The sequence below is a fragment of the Aquarana catesbeiana genome, linkage group LG04 (genome assembly GCF_042186555.1).
Source record: "Aquarana catesbeiana isolate 2022-GZ linkage group LG04, ASM4218655v1, whole genome shotgun sequence".
NCBI lineage: Eukaryota > Metazoa > Chordata > Amphibia > Anura > Ranidae > Aquarana > Aquarana catesbeiana.
This window is the reverse complement of record NC_133327.1, coordinates 639,610,530-639,632,202: the sequence shown is the minus strand read 5'-3', so window position 1 is coordinate 639,632,202 and position 21,673 is coordinate 639,610,530. Positions and strand designations below refer to the sequence as shown.

Below are 21,673 nucleotides of genomic sequence, written 5' to 3'. Positions count from 1 at the left end.
GGCCCCAGGTTGAATCCAGAATGGAATTTCTCAGACTCTCAGAAAGGTTCCATCATACTCTATCAGATAGCATGCATATCTTTAATGACAAATGGTTATTTTGGTCCACACATGAAAATGCTCTTTAAAAACCATGTACTATGCCTTATCATTGTGCTTCTCATACGGTATCTTTACCTCTTAAACTTTCCCCTTACATACCACACCAATGTACTATATATATATAATGCGATACTACATCCTAAATCCATTTACTACTTGTAACACTACTCTTTTCTGTACAAATCTCATGGCATATTTGTAATTGTTTCATTTTTTGTCTTCCAAATAAACTTTTGTAAACAAATATATATGTATAATATTTATTAAGGATATTCCCATTGTGGATGACCTTGTGATCTAGGAACAGTCGACGTGGGCTGCGGAGGACAATATATCTTTGACTGCACAGACATTGCAGATGTATCCTAAACCTTCAGAAATCGTCAGTGACTCTAAGTCATCACTTAGAAAATCTGGGGCTGATCCTGGACACTTCTGAGACCAGTGTATTCCTTTCCCAGGAGAAACGCTCAGGTCTCATGTCTGGTTTCTTTAGTCCAGAAGTTGTTTAATCCTTTTGTATGAGGCTTCAGATGGATGATGGCCTTCTTTGAGTTGGTTTCCTTTGATTAATTCTACTTCAAGCATCTGCAACGTAACTTTGTCATTATGGGACAAGACATTTCTTTTTCATGACACACCGAATCGGGAAATGCAAGGACCAGGATGTCCCTGTCTTGGTGTCTCTGAGATCTGGTGTTGGTGCCAGGGAAGTGATTTCTTTCTGTGTTCTGTTGGATCCTGAAGATCCACCAGAAGAAAATTTCCCTCTATTGGTTGAAGGTGGCTTGAGCTGTGCAGGTCAATCTTCCAGCCGCTGATTCTTTCTGTAAGTCCAGTTCTCTTTTTGTCATCCTGCATGAACCAGGAAAGGGCACTCAAGCTTTTACCATCTCTAGGTGTCTCAGGCATACCATTGTTCAGGCTTATGGTCTCAGGGATTGGGTACTACCTTTCCTGTTATGGCTTCACTAGGTCTGTGAGCTCCTCTTGGACTTTTCTGCATAAGGCCTCAGTTTATGTTTTGCAAGGTTACCAACTGGCCTTCTGTTTACATTACCTTTTAAGTTGAGAAAAATACTGTAGCTGCTGATTTTTAGGCTACATGCCCACGGACGTTTTAAAAAACTGGCTGTAAAGCCAGTACAGACACCAGGAAAAAAGCGGCGTTAAAAACGCAACTTTATCCGCGTTTTGCATTGAATTCAATGCACGTTACTCCACGCTGGCTTTCAGCAGCTTTTCTCTGTCTCTATTCAAAATCAGTGGTTCCCTATGGGAGCCCATTGATTTGAATAGAGGTCACACCAGAATTTGGATCAAGAGGATCCGACTTGCGGTGCGCCTTGTGTGCTGAGAATCTTGAGGGGGAGCGTGAAAATTAAAAAAAAAATTTGCGTGAAGTTCCTCCCTAAGATGATACCAGACCCTTCGGTCTGGTTTGAATCTTAAGGGGAACCCCCACACCAAAAAAAAATGGTGTGGGGGTCCCCCCAAGACTCATAACAGACCCTTATCCGAGCACGCAGCCCGGCAGGTCAGGAAATGGGGAGCGAGCGCCCCCCCCCCCCCCTCCTGGACCATACCAAGCCACATGCCCTCAACATGGGGGGTTGGTGCTTTGGGGCAGGGGGGCCCTGCCCCCCCCACCCCAAAGCACCTTGTCCCCATGTTGATGAGGACAAGGGCCTCTTCCCGACAACCCTGGCCGTTGGTTGTCGGGGTCTGCGGGCAGGGGGCTTATGGGAATCTGGGAGCCCCCTTTAATAAGGGGGCCCCCAGATCCCGGCCCCCCCACCATATGTGAATGAGTATGGGGTACATCATACCCCTACCCATTCACCTGGGGAAAAAAGTGTCAATAAAAAAACACACTACACAGGTTTTTAAAGTAATTTATTAGGCAGCTCCTGGGGTCTCTTCCGACTTCTCAGCTCTCTCCGGCCTCTTCCCTGCGCTCTACGGCCTCTTCTCCTGCTGTCCGGTGTCTTCTGCTCTTTTGCACGCTCTTTTTCTAGCGGTTGCCCGGTCTTTTCCGTTGTCTACTTCCCTCTTCTCTTCTTCCGATGTTGACTCGACGTTCTCTCCTGCTGTAATGTCGTGTGCGCGGTGCTCCACGACTTATAGGCATGGGGCGGGTTCACCGGGTAATGTCACCCGGTGACCCCGCCCCTTATGACGTCACAGTCCCGGGGTATGATAGGACTGTGACATCATAAGGGGTGGGGTCACTGGATGACATCACCTGAGACCCCCCCCATGCCTATATAAGTTGTTGCGCACCGCGCACATGGCATTACAGCGGGAGAGCGCGTCAAGTCAACATCGGAAGAAGAGAAGAGGGAAGAAGACAACGGAAAAGATTGGGCAACCGCTAGCAAAAGAGCAGAAGATAGCAGAGGAGCCCAGCAGAAGACACCAGACAGCGGGAGAAGAGGCTGGAGAGCGTGGAGAAGAGGCCGGAGAGAGTGGAGAAGTCAGAAGAGTACCCCATACTCATTCACATAGGGTGGGGGGCCGGGATCTGGGGGCCCCCTTAAGGGGGGCTCCCAGATTCCGATAAGCCCCCTGTCCGCAGACCCCAACAACCAACAGCCAGGGTTGTCGAGAAGAGGCCCTTGTCCTCATCAACATGGGGACAAGGTGCTTTGGGGCAGGGGGGGCGCAGGGCCCCCCCTGCCCCAAAGCACCAAACCCCCATGTTGACGGCATGTGGCTCGTGTATGGTCCAGGAGGGGGGGGGGGGGGCCCGAGCCTTTCCTGACCTGCTGGGCTGCGTGCTCGGATAAGGGTCTGGTATGGATCTTGGGGGGGAACCTCACGCAATTTAAAAAAAAAAAAATTTTCCCCCCTCAAGATTCTCAGCATACAAGTCGCACCGCAAGTCGGATCCTCTTGTTCTGGTGCGACCTCTATTCAAATAAATGGGCTCCCATAGGGAACCATTGATTTTGAATAGAGATGGAAATGACGGACGAGGCTTAACACAGCGTTAAGCCTCGTTAAATCGCGTTTAACACCTTTTGCCAGCGTCTGACGTTTTTACAGCTCTAGCGCTGGAGCCTCAGAACGCACTGGTCCTGGTTTTTTTTTTGCAGCTTAAAAATGGCTATGCCATTTACAGCTTAAAAACGCCATGTTGGGCATGAGGCCCTAGGCTTACATGGAGAGGCGTTTTTAAGCTGCAAAAAGCAATCAAAAAAGCGGCTGTAAAACGTCTGTGGGCATGAGGCCTTAATATTAGGACACTTAGCTGTCTAGGAATTCAGCAGTGTCTCCACCTGAGCCGATTTTTCAATCGGCTATCGGATGCTGCTGCCACCATCTCCACTAAGGGAAACTGGCAGTGAAGTCTTGCGGCCTCACAGCTGGTTCCTTACTACACATGCCCTCTCTGATTGGGCCAGCTGCAGGGGAAGGAGGAGATGGCTGAACTTCCGGTTGAGTTCCATGCAGCAAACTCTGCCAGAATTGGGAGCGGGTACCTGTCAAAACCAGGTAACCACTACCCCCCCCCCCAAAAGGTGCCAAATGTAGCAGTATAGGAGGGGGGGGGGGGGGCAGACAAGCAGAACTTCCCCTTTTGGGTGGAGCTCCACTTTAAGGAGAAGAGCCAGTGGTGGCGTTGCTGGAAGCCTGAACCAACACCTGATAGACTGCTCCTTAACAGCTTGGTTAAAAAAAACATATAATTCTTACTCAGTCCAGTATCCAATAGCTGTAATTTCAAGCCTTGATCAAGGGGGTATTCCCTGGCCCCTGAAACACGTTGGCTTTGTGTTAAACTTTATTATCTTGCCTTGGAATAATTCTACATCTAGATAATCAGAGCTTGGTGTAGCGCTTCAATATCAGATTTTCTGAGTTTTTATCTGGATAGGCTGTGCGGCACCAAGCGGGGAGGCACAGTGAATATCTCTAAAGCAGGGATGAAGGTTAAGTATTTAACATAGCAGTCTGCACTCACTGGGGAATAAACAAAGCAGCTGGCTGCACTCTGACAGCAGCCTTGAACATTTTGTGTTGTTCCAGGACAAGATCAAAAGAAGTTTACCAAGAGCTTGCCTCACTCTGATGCATTTCATCCAGAAGGACTTAATCATACCTTTCCTGGGTGAAATGCGTCAGTGAGGCATAGCCTAGGCAGACATTTTGTCATGGAACAATTACGTTTCGTCAAGGCTGGTGTCATTGGAATGCGGCAGACTTCTTTGTTTTTTTTTTTACGAGGGAGGGCTTCTCATGAGCTCCATCAGCCATTACCTGTGGCCACAGAGACAGGGCAGTCTGGAGGCTTATGCTTAGCATCTTCCTTTGGTATTGTGCACTTGGTGAGGAAAAGGCGGGGTTTTCCACTTACACTTTATGTGGCATTCATGCACTTAACATGCCGGCTCCACTTTACGCCGCAGCCAGATCTTTCCTGCATTTTGTCTGTTTCCTCTTGCGATGTGCTATTAGAATATTTCTGGTGGACAGCTTGGCCGGGAATCCCAACTCTCTCCTCCTGGGATTTCCCACATACAGTAGCTCTCAATGTGTTTGATTTCCCGGAGACATACACGTGGGAGGAAGCCTACAGCTTGAGGGGACAGAGTCCTTCACGCACTGTTTGTCTAGTAATCCTCCGGTGTGTTTGCTTAATATATTCTGTTCCCACACTCTTTGAAAACAAGAGGCCAGAGTGTCAATAGAGAATGGCTGTGATCACATCACGGTAAGGAGCCCCTTGGGAAAGCGTCCTCTTGTTTTCCCTTCTCTCCCATTGCTCTTCCAGCCAGGAAACAAACACAGGGCTCGGTTTGTGGAGCAGTGATAACAGATCCTTTCTATCTCCACAACCTGCTCTCTCTATTGCCAGCCACAGTGGGTGATAATATCTGCTTGTCACATCTATAAATCAGGCCTGAACACTTATGTAATAACATGCACCGTGCTGCTCTGTTTGCTTATCCATGCTCACAGTGTGGATTCCCAGGGTTATTTATTTTGTATAAGAATCCCCCTCTTATCTCTTGTGTCACTCCACTACACACTTCCCCTGTTTACAGCCCAGAGTATAATAGCCACAGAGGCAATCCGTATCTACAGATATAAAGTAAGAATGAGAAAAACGTAATGTGCTGGAAATCGTGTTTTTTTTTTTTTTTTTTTAACGTGCATTTTCAGTAAGCACATATTTTGAGGATTATTGTAGTGTGCTTGTTCTCTAGGAGTGCACAGGTATGCACACTCCTAGATGTGAGATCACGGTGTCATCAACTGCTACTGGTCTCCACCAACCATCAGGAACCCATCACAGCGGTCAGTAGGTGCAGCTAAAGAGGGCAGTAGTTAAGTGAACCTGGTCCTTTGACATTTATGGACAAAGCACATGTCCACTTTAAAGCTGGCCTTACAATATATATTTTTTCCATGTTACATTTCCTTTATCCCCACTAGCAGCGCAGATGGATGAATTCACCACTGTGCCTACTGCATTCTGACAGTCGGTCCAAATATCCAAACCGGATCTGCAGTTGATTCGATGCAGAGGCTGCTTGGCTGACAATTTCTCGCCATCTCCTTCAATTTTTTTTTTAAGTCAAGTGATTTTTGGGCAGAAGGTGGCTTATAGGGTAAACCACTAAGCGAATTTTTGCAGCTCATTAAGAACGGGCCAAAACCCGAACAGTCTATGGACCGCTCAACATTTGTTGAGAGAAGACCCACCGGCAGTGCATTGTTTTAATTGATCTAGTGGACTCTAGGACTGAGGATCGGTAAAGCAAAACCATTGTGTATGTATGTATGTCATGTGGAAATTTTGACTGTCCCCATGTGCATATACTGTATAATTGCCATATATATATATATATATATATATATATATATATATATATATAAACATTTGTGTAAACATCAGTTGTATTGATGCGGTATGCATCAATCTGTGGTTTACAGCTAAAAAAACACAAAACCATGCAATTCTTTCAAAACTGTTTCTTCTAGGAATGGAACTTTAAAGGTGCCAAAATTGTACCAAAATATGCTGTTGAAATTCAACTTTTATTTTAAAACCGTTAAAACAAGTGCAGTTTGAACTTAAAGAAGAGCTCAAGTTTTCTTTGTTTCTGTTGTAAAATTTAGCAAATAAGTAATTTTTCTTCATCACTGATGAGGCAGCACTGATGGGCATTGATGAAAGGCACTGAAATGCTACGCTGATATGCCACACTGATGGGGCTGCACTGATAATCAAGGCACTAATGATCAGTGCCCTGATTATCCGTGTAAATGGCCCTGTTGCTACAGGAAAGCCGGTTATCGCTTTCCTTTCCTCAGACACTGACAGCGCTGAGGAAAGGAAATGCCGATATCCAGCATTTGTTTACATGTGGTCAGCTGTGATTGAAAACAGCTGATCACATGGTAAAGAGCCTGCATCATGGGCTCTTTACAGAGATCGGTGATGGACTGTGTCTGAGGCACACCACCGAACGCCGCGCTGCATGCCCCCGCAGTTGCGTATGTGTGGCAAAATGAGGAGGACGTCATATTACGGTCATTCTACAGTATAGCGGGTGGGAACCAGTTAAATACCTTAACCACTTGACCTCTGTAAGATTTACTTCCCTTTCATGACCAGGCCATATTTTTTGCAATACGGCACTACGTTGCTTTAACTGACAATTGCGCAGTCATGCAACGTTGTACCCAAATTACATTTATATAATTTGTTCCCACAAACAGAGCCTTTCTGTTGGTGGTATTTGATCACCTCCTTGGTTTTTTTATTTTTTGTGCCATAAACGAAAAAAAATTGAAATTTAAAAAAAAAATACAATTTTTTTTTTTTTTCTGCTATAAAACATGTCCAATAAAAAAAATTTAGATTTTTCATAAATTTAAGCCAATATGTATTCTGCTACATATTTTTGGTAAAAATCCCAGTAAGCGTATATTGATTGGTTTGCGTAAAAGTTATAGCGCCTACAAACTAGGGTACAGGTGCATTTCATAAAATTAGAATATCATCAAAAAGTTAATTTATTTTAGTAATTCAGTTCAAAAAGTGAATTTTATATAGATGTGTTACACACAGAGTGATATATTTCAAGCATTTCTTTCTTTTAATTTTGATGATTATTGCTTACAGCTAGTGAAAACCTAAAATTCTGTATCTCAGAAAATTTGAATATTACATAAGACCAATAAGAAAGGGATCTTTAATACAGAAATGTTGGTATACAGAAAAGTATGTCCATGTACAGTATCGGATGCACTCAATACTTGCTCTTGGCTCCTTTTGTATAAATTGCTGTATCATTGCGTTGTGGCATGGAGGTGATCAGCCTGTGGCACTGCTGAGGTGTTATGGAAGCCCAGGTTGCTTTGATAGTGCCTTTCAGATTATCTGCATTGTTGGGTCTGGTGTCTCTCATCTTCCTCTTGACAATACCGCACAGATTCTCCATGGGGTTGAGGTCAGGCCAGTTTGCTGGCCAATCAAACACAGTGATACCATGATCATTAAACCAGGTATTGGTACTTTTGGCAGTGTGAGCAGGTGCCAAGTCCTGCTGGAAAATTAAGTCAGCATCTCCATAAAGCTGGTCAGCAGAGGGAAGCATGAAGTGATCTAGGATTTCCTGGTAAAGGGCTATGCTGACTTTGGACTTGAGATATACACACACATAGTGGGGAAAATAATTATTTTAATTATTTGATCCCCAGCAGATTTTGTAAGTTTGCCCGATTACAAAGAAATTAAGGGTCTATTATTTTTATCATAGGCGTATTTTAAATGATAGAGACAGAATATCAACCAAAAATCCAGAAAAAAACACATGATACAAATGTTATAAATTGAGTTGCAGTTCAGTGAGTTAAGCATTTCATCCTCAAGCAAAACCTGACTTGGTACTTGGTGGAGAAACCCTTGTTGACCATCAGAGGTGAGACGTTTCTTGTAGTTAGTGACCAGATTTGCACACATCTCTGGAGGGATCCACTCTCTTTTTTTTTTTTTGTTTTTTTTTTTACAGATCTTCTCTAAATCCTTAAGTTTTTTTGTTTGTCGCTTGGCAACTCGAAGTTTCAGCTTCTGCCATACATTTTCTATGGGATTAAGGCTAGGCCACTCCATGATCTTAATGTGCTTCTTGAGCCACTCCTTTTGTTGCCTTGGCGGTATGTTTTGGGTCATTGTCATGCCGAAAGACCCATCCATGACCCATCTTCAGTGTTCTGGCTGAGGGAAGAAGATTTTACAATACATGGCCCCATCCATTGGCCCCTCAATGCGGCAAAGTCGGTCTGTACATTTAGCAGAGAAACCGCTCCAAAGCATAATGTTTACACCTCCATGCATGACTGTAGGGATGGTGTTCTTCGGGTCGTAGTTGGCATTTTTCTTCCTCCAAACACGGCAAGTCCCCCTCTTTAAGAAGGCACATGTACAGTCATGCCAATGAACGTCTAAATGATTCAGAGAAGGATTGGAAGAAAGTGCTTTGGTCAGATGAGCCCAAAATTGAGCTCTTTGGCATTACTCGACTTGCCGTCATCTGAAAATGGAAAGAGTATGGCACAACTGCAAACCTACCAATACATGGCCATCCACCTAAACTGACAGACCAGGCAAGGAGAGCATTAATCAGAGAAGCAGCCAAGAGGCCCATGGTAACTCTGGAGGAGCTGCAGAGAATCCACAGCTCGGGTGGGAAAATCTGTCCACAGGACAACTATTGGTCGTGCACTCCACAAATCTGGCCTTTATGGAAGAGCGGTAAGAAGAAAGCCATTGTTGAAAGAAAGCCATAAGACGTCCCTTTTGCAGTTTGCAAGAAGCCATGTAGAGGACATGGCAAACGTGGAAGAAGGTGCTCTGGTCAGATAAGACCAAAATTTTACTTTTTTGGCCTAAAAGCAAAATGCTATGTGTGGTGGAAAATTAACACTGCTCATCACCCTGAACATACCCTTGAAACATGACGGTGGCAGCATCATGTTGTGGGAATGCTTTTCTTCAGCAGGGGCAGGGAAGCTGGTCAGAGTTGATGGGAAGATGGATGGAGCCAAATGCAGGGCAAAACCTGTTAGTCTGCAAAAGACTTGAGACTGGGGTGGAGGTTCACCTTCCAGCAGGACAACGACCCTAAATATACAACCAGAGCTACAATGGAATGGTTTATATTGTGGGTAAGCAATCCGTTGATCACGCGTGGGTGACGGGTAGATCGTCAACGCGTCTCTGCTTTGCCGCCCCCCCGCACCTCTGCACCAGTCTTCCCTTCAGCCTCCTCCACTGCACGTATCCCTCCACACAGTGAGCACAGCAGAAATCGTGAGCCAGCCCAGCTCAGAACAGTGGGTCAGAGCTGGCCAAGTTAACTTTGTAAGTTAACCAGCAGGTGATTGGTTGCTGGGCGATCCTAGCAAGCAATCACTAGCTTGTTAGTATGGAAGGTTGTCTCCGGCTGCTGCCCTCTGTCTAGAGCTGTGATGTGTTCTTCTTCTGTTCTGTGTACACCTGTATAGGTAGGAGAATTATTCCACTGCTAAACTGACATTGACACTGCTGTGTGTTGGGGGGGTGAATAATAGGTGATGTAAAGAGGCAGAGCATATTGCTGGGGGGGGGGGGGGGGTGATGTGAAAGGGGCACCATCCACTGCTCTACTACCACTGTCACCTGCCCTCTTGCCTCCAGCCACTGCCCTACTACCACTGTCACCTACCCTACTGACACCAGCCACTGCCCTACTGCCACTGTCACCTGCCCTACTGACACATCCACTTTTAAGGTAGGCTAAGTTTATATTTTTACTGTGGCATTTGTTTTATTATATCTTTTATAGTTAGTAAGGAAAACAATATTTAGTTAGGCCTTGCTAATTAAAGTTCCACTCGTTTTTCTGTTTATTAAAAGTCAACAGCTACAAAAAGTGTAGCTGCTGACTCTTAATAAACACGTACTCGCCTGTCCCAGGATCCATCGATGTGGCCGCCCGAAACCTCGGATCTCTCCATCTCTTCTCCCCGGGGCCGGCATCACAAGTGTGGGCACCCGGCTGTGACAGCTTGCTGCTTCACAGCCCTTTACAGGGAGGGAGGGGGAGAGGATAACTTTCACTTGAGTCGCCTAGGCGGCCCGAGCGGAAGTGGGAGCTGGATACCTGTCAAAACTAGGTGCCCCCCCCCCCAAAAAAAGGGGTGCCGAACATCGGTGATCTTTGCTCTCTTCATGCTGTTCAGGTAGATCTCCACCTCTCAAAGGTTGCCTACCCCTGGTTTAGATCAAAGCATATTCATTTGTTAGAATGGCCCAGTCAAAGTCCAGACCTAAATCCAATTGAGAATCTGTGGCAAGACTGGAAAATTGCTGTTCACAGACGCTCCCCATCCAATCTGAGAGAGCTTGAGCTATTTTAAAAAGAATAGGCAAAAATATCACTCTCTGCATGTGCAAAGCTGGTAGAGACATCCCCAAAAAGACTTGCAGCTGTAATTGCAGTGAAAGGTGATTCTACAAAGTATTGACTCAGGGTGGCTGAATACACTTACAGGCCACACTTTTCAGATATTTATTTGTAAAAAATTTGAAAACCATTTAACATTTTCTTTCCACTTCACAATTATGTGTAACTTTGTGTTGGTCTATCACATAAAATACCAATAAAATACATTTATGCTTTTGGTTGTAACATGACAAAATGTGGAAAATTTCAAGGGGTATTGTCCATCGCAAAAAAATGGCTTGGTCATTAAGGGGGCAAATCCTTCCAGGGCTGAAGTGGTTAATATATGAAATGTTAAACTTCTTCTGTGTACTGCTTCTCACTTGAGGAGGTTGCATTCACACCTGAGCGTTTCAAAGTCACGCGATTTTACTGCAATGTTGTTTAGGTCACCAATGTGAGGCTGCATTCACACCTGAGCATTTTCAGCTTGTAAAATGACAGAAAAAACGCCTGAAAAACACCAAGCAAGCAAAATCCCATTCATTTCAATGGTACCTGTTCACATCTGAGTGTTTTGTCACCTGAAGCAAAACGCCTGAAAAACGCCCTAAGCTCAAAAAAGAACATGAGATTCTTCTTTGGGGCAGATTACAGGCGTTTTTCTACCTTTTAACATTGGTGACCTGAACAAAATCACGGTAAAAACACGCAACTTTGAAACGCTCAGGTGTGAATGCAGCCTAAAAGGCAGAAAACAGCCTGCAATCTGCCCCAAAGAAGCTCATGTTCTTTTTTGAGCTTAGGGCATTTTTCAGGCGTTTTTGTTTCAGGTGACAAGACGTAAACCGGTGTCATTGAAATGAATGGGATTTTGCTTGTTGGGTGCTGAAAACACTCAGGTGTGAATGCAGCCTGAAGGTGCTGTAAGCTGCACTGTGCATGAACTACAGTGACAAGCCGGGTATTGTGCTCTGCTTCAGCAATTTGCATAGATTTTCAGGCATTTACAACAGTGGACAGATGTTGAATCTCGCTTGAGATGGGGTAAATGATTAGGACAGGTGTCTGTATTGTGTCTCAGTACATAGATGGGTTGTTGCAGCCAGGGTTCATGTCTCTGTAGACAGTTGGAGGTATGATGCAAGCTTTATGTCACACTATCTCCATCCTCTCTACCTTCTAATGAGACTCTCTTGTATTCCAGGGAGATTTGATGAGTGTGTGATCGAGGAGAGACGCCAGTGTGCTGAAGATTTGCTCCAATTTTCTGCCAATATCCCAGCTCTCTACAACAGCTCGCAGTTGGAGGAGTTTTTTAAGGTAAATATCAGTGACTATAACATCTGGGAAATTGTTAATTGTATCCTTTTTTATTCATCTTTATTTTCCCTATATACACATTTTCTAGAAAGATCTAAAACAGTTTGATGTAGTTTGAGATTTAAAAAAGAAAAAATCAATCCAATGAAGGGAATTCAATGGTGCAGTCAGAATCTGGAGCAGCTGTACATGGCAACCAATCAGCTTATATCTTTAATTTTTAAAGCCTACTGGAACAAGCTGAAGATGGGAGCTGATTGGTTACTATGCACAGCTACTCCAGATTCTGTACTCTATAAAAAATAATAAAGAACAGAGGAGGGCGCACCAGCCTAGCGCATTACCTTTGCGACAATTTATTATTAAAAGGTATACAAATTTATACTCCCAAAAAAAAATGTGTTTCAAGCAAATCAAAGTCCACAAAATGCTCCAACCCGCCTGGTCTGCAAGTACATGCCAGAGGTTGGATGAACAGTCCAAAATACTGACGCTCTGAGCTCTGAAGAAGAGGGGACACCCCTCAAAATGCGACAGAGACAAGGTTGGTTTTTGCCTCTCTGAGACAAGGGAAATACCGTTTACCTGCCTCATCGGCGCTTCCTCAAGTTTGCAGTAGGAGACAATAACTTCCAATTTCTCGCATTTTCATTTTATTCTCTGCACCCACAGTGTTCGCAAAAGTACTTGCACCCTTTTTGCCATATTAAGAAATCTAGGCATTCAGGTAACAGAGTATCTAGTACCCATCTTCAGAAGGACTCCTCTCCTTTTCAGCTATCTGAAAATTTTCAAAGGACTAGTCATATGCTTCAGGCTTTTAGTTAAGACCCCTTTCACACTGAGCCACCCCAGGCGTCGGCAGTAAAGCGGCGCTATTTGTAGCGCTGCTTTACCGCCGTTTTAGTGGCACTATTCGGACGCTAGTGGGGCGGTTTTAACCCTCGCTAGCTGAAAAAGGGCTAAATCCGCCTGCAAAATGTGCATTCATTTGTTGGCATGGCATATCGGAAAAAGAATAAATGCAGCACGTGAAGTGCGTCGCGGCGAAAAGTAGATGTGGTTTAAGTGAAATATTAGGTGTGTCTTAGAGGGGCGTGGCTCAAAGGGTGTGTGGTTAGAGTCTGAAATGAAAGAGAGAGAGAGAAAGAGAGAGAGGTGGGGAGGGAGGGAAAGAGAGATAAGGAAGGAAAGAAAGAGGGATGGAGGGACAGCAGGCCCAGATCCTACACCACAATAGAAATATGTGTATTCCAGAAAGTTTAACAATCAGCAGATAAAAATACCCCAAACACCTGGTGTTAGCGCTTCAATCATTACGGCACCATGGTTTTTATGGTGTCAGGATGATTGAAGTGCATTATTTCTATTATTACATTGTAATATAAAATGAAATGGTTCAACTCACCATAATTCATAATCAGTGAGAGCCCTGATCGTGTCGCCTGCCACCAGATGCCATCAGGTGCCCCCAGCGGAGTCCCTCCTTACATCGGGTGCCCCCAGCGGAGTCCCTCCTTACATCGGGTGCCCCCAGCGGAGTCCCTCCTTACATCGGGTGCCCCCAGCGGAGTCCCTCCTTACATTGTGTGCCCCCAGCGGAGTCCCTCCTTACATCGTGTGCCCCCAGCGGAGTCCCTCCTTACATCGTGTGCCCCCAGCGGAGTCCCTCCTTACATCGTGTGCCCCCAGCGGAGTCCCTCCTTACATCGTGTGCCCCCAGCGGAGTCCCTCCTTGCATCGGGTGCCCCCAGCGGAGTCCCTCCTTGCATCGGGTGCCCCCAGCGGAGTCCCTCCTTGCATCGGGTGCCCCCAGCGGAGTCCCTCCTTGCATCGGGTGCCCCCAGCGGAGTCCCTCCTTGCATCGGGTGCCCCCAGCGGAGTCCCTCCTTGCATCGGGTGCCCCCAGCGGAGTCCCTCCTTGCATCGGGTGCCCCCAGCGGAGTCCCTCCTTACATCGGGTGCCCCCAGCGGAGTCCCTCCTTACATCGGGTGCCCCCAGCAGAGCCATAGTTGCCCCCCGTACATATTGCCTCCCTCCCCTGTACATAGTTACCTCCCCCATACATTGCATCCTCCATGTACACAAGACAATGCCCGCTGTCCCCATAGATATCTATGGTGGAGATTAAAGCTGATGATCATGTGTCGCTGGCCCGGGCTGTACACCGACATCCCCGCATATCACACAGATGGTAGAGCTGAGCAAACTCCCACAACAAGCCGTGTGTTCAGTGGAGAGGGGAGGGGGCTCCGATTTGTGCAACCAATCTGTTTCAGTGTACAAGAGAATAATTGACTTGTACACTGAAGAGAGAAGCCGATTGTCTGTCTGCCCCTCCCCTCTCCACTGAACACACGAAGAAAAACACCTTGTGGCAGCGGCCATTTTTTTGTAGCCAGTGAGCCAATAAGGAGCGGCACAGTGGGCGGGACCGAGCAATATTGTGTCTTATGGATGCATAGAGGGGCTTAGGAGCGAGCACACACCAGTGCCCCCAGAGCAAGCAGCTTTCTATTGGGGGCACTTGCTCAAGAGGAGGAGCCAGGAGTGCCAGTGGGGGACCCAAAAAAAGGAGGATCAGGGCTGCTCTCTGCAAAACCACTGCACAGAGCAGGTAAGTATGACGTTTGTAATTTTTATTTTTTTTATTAAACCTTTTAATGGCACTTGAAGGTTACATAGTTAGTCAGGTTGAAAAAAGACACAAGTCCATCCAGTTCAACCTTAGTTATGCCTCTGGATTTGGCAACAAGGTCTTCAGAAATAATTTCATCCAGATTTTCTGTTTAGTAAAAAATAAAGATGAGATCAAGGGAATCTGCTATTAACAGTTTTGTTCATTTCACAGCTTCAAGAAAGAGTTAGCAGCAGATTGCTTTGATCAATGTGTTTTTGTATTCAAATTTTTCTCAATTTCCTGCAAATTGCTTTGTGTGTGCTCAGCATATAGGTGCCCATAGCATTCAGATGATCTTTGTGCTGTCTGGCCCACAGCTGGGACATCGCAGCATTGGAGATGAACAGGCAGTGGATTAGTTAAATTATCTGAGCACATGCTCCTAATTTGGAGGACACAGCTATTAGACAGTTGCAGTTTGAGAATTAAAATCATGCGGAGAGGGCGGCAGAGGTACAGTGACCACGGACCAGCTGGTAAGTTAGAAGCCCTGTGGGACTCCTGTCCTTTGCTTAGCCAAAGCTGTCATCCAGGTATAGATCATAAAATGGAAAAACTTCCACTAGTTGATGGAGTTTCCTTAAAATAGATAATATTGCTAAACCATTTTAAATCGGCTACTGCACTACACCCCTGTCTATGATGTTTGTAAAATCGGACAGTAAATATACAATTGTTTATGATCTTCTCTTGTGTTTAAGTGCCTGTTCAACCTCCATGCTTCTCCTTTTCTATACTTGCGGCGCATTGACATTACAGGAAAGGGGAGGAGCTGCAAGTGCTGTGCAGAGAGGATGACAATCCTGCTGTCATTTTCGGCAGCAGAGTTGTCAGACCTCCACAAGAAATGAGGTGGCATTGAAACAACTGGCAGGATCAACAGGTAAAATGGATGGGAAATAATGCAAACTTTGAGCATTATATAAATATACAGCTAGAGGAATGCATGTTGAATATTCAGACAGTACTATTTGCCTGGAAATACACTTTAACAAAATGAGGGCTCTGGTAGGCAACTTTTGTCTTTCTGCATTTCAGTCGCTTTTGCTTTTTTTTGTTCACTTTTAATTGATTTTATTTTGCAGTGTGGCTGACCTGTTATGTGAACTGTTTCTCTATGCTTTTTTGTTTGGACGCCACGGGTCCTATAAAAATGAGGTTGTGTTGCCATTAATTACAGATCAGACGTAAGCCCTACACTCAGAAGCTTGCATTTGAGTAGTGCTACGTTCAGATGCAAAATGCAGCATTTGTAAGTAAAGCCCCTCCACCTAAACCCTAGCAGTGCAGTTATCAGATCTTGTATACTTGCTAACCATAACACCACCATGTACTGTATAGCTTTTCCTGTCTGAGATCAGAACTATGTAGGACATGCATCAAGATACCTTTTTGTAATGTTTAATTTTGTGTTTCCTTGCAGGGTGGAGAAGTACATGATGGGTCTGATCTGATTGGCCCAGCTGAGCCTTTTACAGACTTCCCTGACAGCCTGTCTGACTGTAGCTCTGAAGGTGAGAATGTTTTGCTGCTTTAAAGGGTAACTCCACTTTTGTTGGAAAAAAAAATAGCAGATTAAAATATTATAGCATATATAATTGCGACTCAAGAAGTCACATTGTAATTGGATGTTCTTGAAAATTAACTTTCCTTTCAATCTGCAGCTCTGTCATTTTCTGTAAAATGCAGTATGGCTATCTGGAGGTGTTCTGTATACAGATGGTGTACAGCACACCCCCCCAGAAATGTAATTTCCTGCTTGTGTGATTGGCTCACTGATTTTCCCAGAAGTCTGAACCAAGATACATGTCAGATTTTCTTTGGCATCCCCTGCAACAAAAATTTAATTTTTGGTGAGATACTCCCAAAGGGAAATCACGTCTTAGGCCACATTCACACTTGTGCGACCTGAAAGTCACGCGAATTTGATGCGACTTGAAGCAATGCCTGTGTAATCTTGAGGTCTATGGACCTCAAGTCACATCAAAGTCGGGCCAAAGTAGTGCAGGGACTACTTTGAGGTCGCTACGACTTAACGTCGCACAGATATGAACGGTACGACTTGTCATACAACCTTGGATTCCCAAGTCGCAGGACAAGTCGCACAAGTGTGAATGGGGCCTAAAGGGATGCAGACCCAGCCACTTTCCTCATTAGAGCCCTGCAGCTGCAACAACTGATTGATAATTGTAAAACCACTCCCATAAAAATTTGCTCATGAACACATATACAAACAAACAGCTATTTCTACAGAAAAACAAAAGGTAGGAATCTGCAACAAAAGGGAATGTTTTTTTTTTCTCAACAAAAGTGGAGTTACTCTTTAAAGATGTGGATAGCTTTTGGCTTTTATGCATATGAATATCATTGCAGTATCTAATCACCACTTTACTGTCTATTTTACAAGATCAACGCTGCCAGAAATGTGATTCAGACTTAATTTACACAACCATAGGCATATTTTCTGCATGGAATGCAAGCTCTTGGTGGCAGAGCTAGCAGAAAATTCTGCATAAAATCTGTGCCTAAACTACTGGCGTTTAGATTCATACAGCATTTAGATGAATACAGTTCTTCGAATACGTTATGCATGCATGCGTGCGTTTACGTGCATGTAAACCATATACATGCATTTAATCTACAGATTTGTGCGGCCTTGGATGCTGCTGTAACCTTCTTTTTGGGTATGCAGTTAAACGCAATGCACATTTTTGTGCAGGTGTAGATATGGACTCACTGATGACTATAGCGCTGTGTTTAGATACGTACAAAACTGTGCGCTGTACGCATCTAAACGTGGCATTTTAGACGCTTATGTGAACGAGCTCTCAGTCTTGTACAGTTGTAGAGGCTCCTGTCCTATACTGAAATTGCTTGCTCATGGAGGCTTCCTTTGCTGATCTCTCGATCCTAAAGTGCTAGTGTCAATACTGTAATTCACTGACCTAGAAGACGCATGCAGAGGAGGCCTTCTGACTACGGATGACATACTTCACAGTTCACAATGGTATTCATAGAGCCCTCTGGGGCTTCTATTGGCCATGCTGGTAACAATATTCCCCATTAATCCTCTGCACACGGCTATACACATAACTTTGAAAACTGCCATTTTTAGTTCCCTTGCTTGTGAAAATAATGAATCAATGTGCATTTGTTCCCATTGATCTTTCACCTAATATTATTGTTCGTCACAGCAAAGTAGAAGACTTATCTGATTTAAGCCTCATGCATACAAGACGTTTTCTTTAACTTTCCTAGAAGCCAGCAGCGTTTTTCCAGAAAAAATAAAAAAAAGCCTGACACTTGTAAAAGTGTCTAAGGCTCGGTTCACATATATGCTAATAGAATGTGTTTTTGAACCGCATCTGATTCGTATTACATGTGAACCAGACCGGCTTTCAATGGAGACGGTTCACATATACTGTATGTGAGGCCAGCTGCGGTGCGAATGTTAAAAGAGTCCTTTACAGTTTTCAGTCCAGTTCAGGTGCGTTTTTATTTCAATTACGCACCTGAACTGCTTAATGGAAACCCCACCGGACTCTGCGCCAAAACAGGACCCACATATATGTGAACCTAGCCTAATGCTTTTTCAAGCATTTAGGCTCTTTTACAGGTGTCAAGCTCTTGGGCGTTAATTTGTTTCATTGGCCAGAATAATTCTGCTCATTGAAATGCTCATTGAAATGAATTAACGCTCAAGCCCGCGTTTAGATGCGTTAACAAGCGTCAAGCGTTTTTTCTGCCCAAACTCTCCTGCTCCTGGACGCACTGGCAGTGTGTTTTTTTTTTTTTTTTCTGCTTGTAATTTCGAGATGCCATTCATTTGAATGACCCCTCAAATCGCGGTGCGGGTTGCCGCATGATTTATCGCGCGACAAATTGCGGCAACCCGCACCGCGATTTGAGGTGCCATTCAAATAAATGGCATCTCGAATGCGAGTCTGGCGTTTTGTCATTTACACCTCGACGATGTCAAATCGCCGGCAGATTCGTGGCAAATCTGCACGCGATTCTAGATGCTGTAGTGTGAATGCAGCTTCAATGCTGCTAAAAGTCTGTATGTGCATGGACACACAGGCTGACATGCAAGGGAATGTAGAGGCGGGGGAAAAAAATGGCAGATGTACATACCGGTAGCAGCAGCTGCTGCAAAAATGTCCAGTGTGCATGAGGCCTTCATTTTCTGCTTGAAACAACCTTTTAGTGCAATTCGTTTCCGAAAGATACGATTCTTTTTTGATAATATGCGCTTCCACCATTGTTATATACAGTATATGGTCAGCATTGGGCATAACAGCCTGAATACATTTAAAGTATAACTAAAGGTAAAACATTTTTTTACATTTTGGATTGAGGAGAGAGAGAACCCCTGTCAGTTTTTATTGCTGTCTGTGCCCCGTTAAGGAGATTCACCCTCTCTGTGTCTTGTTTACCATTATCAGTGAAAGTAAAAGAAAACCCCATATTTTGGGTTGTTCATAGACAAGTAATAGAGGGGAAATATTTCAATGGGGACACTAGTTTGGGTGACCTGGGGGTCCCCCAAGGGAATCCCTTAATTTGCAGGGATTTCCTCTCACTTCCTGTTTGGCAATGGAACAGGAAGTGAAGGGAAATCTCTGCAATGGGACACAGATGGCAAAAAAAAACCCCATCTGACAGGGGTTATAACCCTCCCTTGCTCTGTCCAAAATGGGAAAAAAAAGTTTTTCCTATACTTCTACTTTCATTTTTAAGAGAACCAGTAGTATTTCAGTGCCAGAGCTCAGAGATCACCTGAAGTCTAAGGGCTCATTCCCCACTGCGTTGCAGTGCCTTTCATTTTGCATGGCACCCTGTTGCACCTATACATTGAATCTGCACTCATTTCTCATCCCATCCCAGCTTTCAGATGTGGCTAAACGCTGCAGGACTCTTTTATGACCACGTACAAACTGGACGGTTAGCTGCAGCAAGAAATGCTATCCCAGGACGCAAGCTGTCTTACATGAGTGGTTATAGCAGCAGCGCCGGCCATCAATTTGTACAGAATAGTAATATGGTTGTATTGCTGCTGTCCGCATAAAGCCTGTGCATGGAGAAAAATGTTTCCATCCGTTGGCAGAGATGATAATCACCTGTGTGAATGGGCCATTCTAGTGTCAAATAACAGAGCTCTGAAGTTGTCTACTTTTATGTGACACAGTTCCTGTAAACCGCCACTAGAGGGAGCACAAGGGAAGAAAAAAGATGAAATTTGTACTGGGATAAATAAACAGTCTGTCTTCTTTCTTTTTGCTCCCTCTAGAGGCTGTTGGGAGCAATTGATACAGAGAGAGAATTGTCTTTTGAAAATGCCTTTTTGAACAGCCTGCAGAGACCTGTAACAATAATAAAAAAAAGTAATGAAGGAATAAAAGGACTCTTCTATAACACTGTTTTCTGCTCAATTAGAACAGTAGCAGTTAGTATGTCACATGATCTATTCCATGCTTAGCCTTTTCTGCATCTTTCTACTATTGTAAAATAATACTGAAAAACTGAGTACAATCAAATGCTAAAGTTTCTACAATTTAGGCTCAATAAACCTGAATGGACATTCAAACTTTGAAGGAAAAGAAATAAGAAGATGTTATGTGTAAAAAATGTTAGCATTTATTGGATAGCAAGCTCAAGAAAAAGTCTCTTGATTAGAAATTACATTACGTGGGGACTATATCTGGCAAACACAGCCAATAGTAATACTGATATGGAACTGTAAATAAATGCAAAGAACATCTCCAATCAATTATAAAAGGTGACAATCATTTCAAACACACACTATATTGTAAAAAGTATTGGGACTGCTGCCTTTACACGCACATGAACTTTTATAGCATTCCAGTCGTAGGGTTCAATATTGAGTTGGCCCACCCTTTGCAGCTATAACAGCTTCAACTCTTCTGGGAAGGCTGTCTACAAGGTTTAGGAGTGTGTCTATGGGAAGGTTTGACCATTCTTCCAGAAGCGCATTTGTGAGGTCAGGCACTGATGTGGATGAGGAGGCCTGGCTCGTAGTCTCCGTTCTAATTCATTACAAAGGTGTTCTATCAGGTTGAGGTCAGACTGACCAGGCCAGTCAAGTTCTTCCACCCCAAACTCGCTCATCCATGTCTTTACAGACCTTGTTTTGTGCACTGGTGTGCAGTCATGTTGGAACAGAAAAAAAACATCCCCAAACTGTTCCCACAAAGTTGGGAGCATGAAATTGTTGAAGCTGTTATAGCTGCAAAGGCTGGGCCAACTCAATATTGAACCCTATGGACTAAGACTGGGATGCCATTAAAGTTCACGTGTGTGTAAATAAATAAATAGATAAATATATACACACATTTGTGGTTACTTCTGGAATAATTGTTGAAATTATTTTTTATATCCTCATCTTGGATTCCCCTATACAGAACAATTATATTTTCAGAACAAGCTTTTGGGGTGTATCTCCTTCTTCCTGGCTTAGGCAGTACACTTAAAGAGGAGCTTTAGTCAATTCTGCAAAAGTAAAAAGTCAGCAGCTACAAAAACTGTAGCTGCTGATTTTTAATAAACAGACACTCACCTGTCCAAGGATGTCTTTAACTGGGCCGATTCTTCACTGGTCTTCGGGTCCCTGGTCCCTGCATGTTAACTGTGGCATCCAGCTGTGACACCTTACGACTTCACATTTCATATGCGTGAGCCGCACTGCACTTTGTGAATTGTTCTACAGCCTTCTGGTACCTGTGACATGTCTCAGAAGGTTGCGGGCAGGTAGAGAACTTTTGTTGGATCCGGCGCAGCCATCCGACCGGAAGTGAGAGCAGATACGGGTCAAAACCAGGTAACCCACTCCCCCCACCAAATACATTTATTCCAAACTTGGCAGAGGGGGAAGGAAAGAGTGGAACTTCCCACTTTTGGGTGAAGGTCTGCTTTAAGTACTTTAAACCAATGTTTCTCACCCCTTTTTCAGTCAAGGCATCCTTTAAAATTCTGCACAAGGCACCCCATTTAAAATGTAAAAACGAAACAAATAATTTTACAGAACGCAGCATCATCCATACATGTAGTGACTAGTATTCCAATGTGTCTCTTATCCCCCAGCTTCTCGCCCTCACTCAGCTAATG

At 44.3% G+C, this 21,673-nt stretch overlaps 1 protein-coding gene across 1 annotated transcript in view; it reads left to right on the top strand.

The window, feature by feature from the left end:
• Positions 1-21,673, top strand: part of RPS6KC1 (ribosomal protein S6 kinase C1) — a 238,383-nt gene that overhangs the window by 39,714 nt on the left and 176,996 nt on the right. The window contains exons 4-5 of the mRNA XM_073628393.1: positions 11,752-11,867; positions 15,972-16,062. Coding sequence (XP_073484494.1) covers positions 11,752-11,867; positions 15,972-16,062 — 207 coding nt within the window. The remainder of the gene's footprint in view (positions 1-11,751; positions 11,868-15,971; positions 16,063-21,673) is intronic.